Source organism: Pygoscelis adeliae, unplaced genomic scaffold (assembly GCF_000699105.1).
Source record: "Pygoscelis adeliae isolate BGI_AS28 unplaced genomic scaffold, ASM69910v1 Scaffold571, whole genome shotgun sequence".
NCBI lineage: Eukaryota > Metazoa > Chordata > Aves > Sphenisciformes > Spheniscidae > Pygoscelis > Pygoscelis adeliae.
Window position 1 is genome coordinate 158,242 of NW_008824129.1, and position 2,163 is coordinate 160,404.

Consider the following 2,163-nt stretch of genomic DNA (forward strand, 5'->3'; position numbering starts at 1 on the left):
GCGCCGCTTTCCGCGGAGGATCCGCGAGACGGAGGCTGTCCGCCGCCCCGACATGGCGATCGCAAGGCAAGTGCTTTGTCTCTCTGCTTTCCTCTCCCTGCCGCACGCTCGCGCCGAGCCCATCCGCTACTCCGTAGCCGAGGAGGCGGAGAGCGGCTCCGTGGTAGCCAACGTGGCGGAGGACGCGGGGCTGGCCCCGGCGCAGCTCTCGGCTCGCCGCGCCCGCCTGGCCTCGGAGGACGGCCGGCAGCACTTTCGCTTAGACCGCGGCACCGGCCGCCTCGTAGTGGCGGAGAGGCTGGGGCGGGAGGAGCTGTGCGGGCAGGCCCGTACCTGCACGCTCCCCTTCGAGCTGCTGCTGGCAAACCCCCTGCAGTTCTTTCGGGTCGAGGTGGCCGTGGAGGACATCAATGACCATTCGCCCGTTTTCCCGGAGGAGCGAGTCACTTTTACGATCCTGGAAACGAGCAACCCGGGCTCGCGTTTCCCGCTGGAGGGGGCTCGGGACCTGGATGTTGGCAGCAACGGTGTCCAGGCTTACAGCATCGCTCCCGAGAACGAGTACTTTAGTGTCTCCTTTGGGAGTCGGAGTGAGGACGACAAGTATGTTGAACTGGTCTTGGAAAAGGCGCTGGACAGAGAGGAGCAGGCAGAGGTGGCTTTCAGTCTCATTGCCACAGATGGGGGCTCTCCGCCCAGGAGCGGGACCACCCAAATCCGCATTGTCGTTCTAGATGTCAATGACAATGCTCCGGTTTTCACACAGAAGGTGTACGTTGGGCAGGTTTTGGAAAACGCGCCAGAGGGCTCTGTGGTTCTCAGCGTGGCAGCAAGCGATCGGGATGTGGGAGTTAATGGGGACATCACCTATCAGTTCAGCCAAGCAGTGGGCCAGAGCCCCTCAGCATTCGCAATTGACCCCACGAGCGGTGAAATTAAACTCAGGAAGCCTCTGGACTTTGAGGCGGCAGAGAATCACGAGCTCAGTGTGCGGGCCACAGACGGCGGGGGCCTCTCGGCAATCTGCAAGGTGTTGGTGGAGGTGGTGGACGTGAATGACAATGCACCGGAGCTGGTGGTCAGTTCCTTCAGCAGCCCCCTCCCCGAGAATGCATTACCTGGGACAGTGGTCGCCCTCTTTACTGTCAGGGACCGGGATGCCGGTGCCAACGGGAAGATCTCCTGTGCCCTTGAGGACCAGCTATTGTTCTCCCTGCGGCTGGCCTATAAGAATTACTACGAGCTGGTGACCGTGAGCGCTCTGGACCGGGAGGAGACGGCTCGGTACATCCTCACTGTCACGGCTGCAGACGCAGGGTCACCTCCTCTCACAACGACCCAGACCTTCACGGTGGACGTCTCCGATGTCAACGACAATGCACCTGTCTTCAACCAGACATCGTACACCATGTACGTGCGTGAGAACAATGTCCCCACGGCGCTCGTTGGAGCCGTCAGCGCCTCGGATGCTGATGTGGGGCCCAATGCCAAGGTGACCTATTTCCTGGCCCCAGCCCACTCCGCAGAGCGGCCTCCCTGCTCCTGCATCTCTGTGAACTCTGAGAACGGGCACGTGTTTGTGCTGCGGCCTCTGGACTATGAGCAGGTGAGGCAGATCGAGGTCTTGGTGAGCGCCTCCGATGCGGGGTCACCTCCCCTCAGGGCCAACGTCACTGTCCGCCTTGTCGTGGTGGACGAGAACGACAATGCGCCGCTGGTGCTGCACCCCGCGCAGGACAGCAGCCCACCCTCCAGCGAGCTGGTGCCCATGTCGGCTGAGGCGGGGTACCTCGTCACCAAAGTGGTGGCCGTCGACGCCGACTCGGGGCAGAACTCATGGCTCTCGTACCACCTGCTGAGGGCCACCGACCCCGGGCTCTTTGCGGTGGGTGCCCAAAGCGGGGAGGTGCGGCTGAGGAGGCCAGTGACGGAGAGAGACGCCGTGAAGCAGAAGCTCGTCGTCCTGGTGCGAGACAACGGGCGGCCACCGCTGTCGGCCACCGCGGCGCTGAGCGCACTCCTGCTCAATGACTTCTCAGATGTGCGCCTACGGCACAGCAGCCTGGCCACGGAGGACGAGGGCGGCTCCCTGACAACCTATTTAATCATTTCACTGGTCTTCATCTCGCTCCTCTTCCTCGCGTCCACAGCAGCCTTCATCGC

At 62.7% G+C, this 2,163-nt stretch overlaps 1 protein-coding gene across 1 annotated transcript in view; it reads left to right on the forward strand.

Annotated features, from left to right (window-relative positions):
• The window catches only part of LOC103925595 (protocadherin beta-15-like), a gene marked incomplete at its 3' end in the record, with an annotated part of 5,622 nt that extends 3,464 nt beyond the window's left edge, over positions 1–2,158 (forward strand). Inside the window, exon 3 of the mRNA XM_009334327.1 lies at positions 19–2,158. Coding sequence (XP_009332602.1) covers positions 19–2,158 — 2,140 coding nt within the window. The remainder of the gene's footprint in view (positions 1–18) is intronic.
• Between the last annotated feature and the right edge of the window lie 5 nt (positions 2,159–2,163).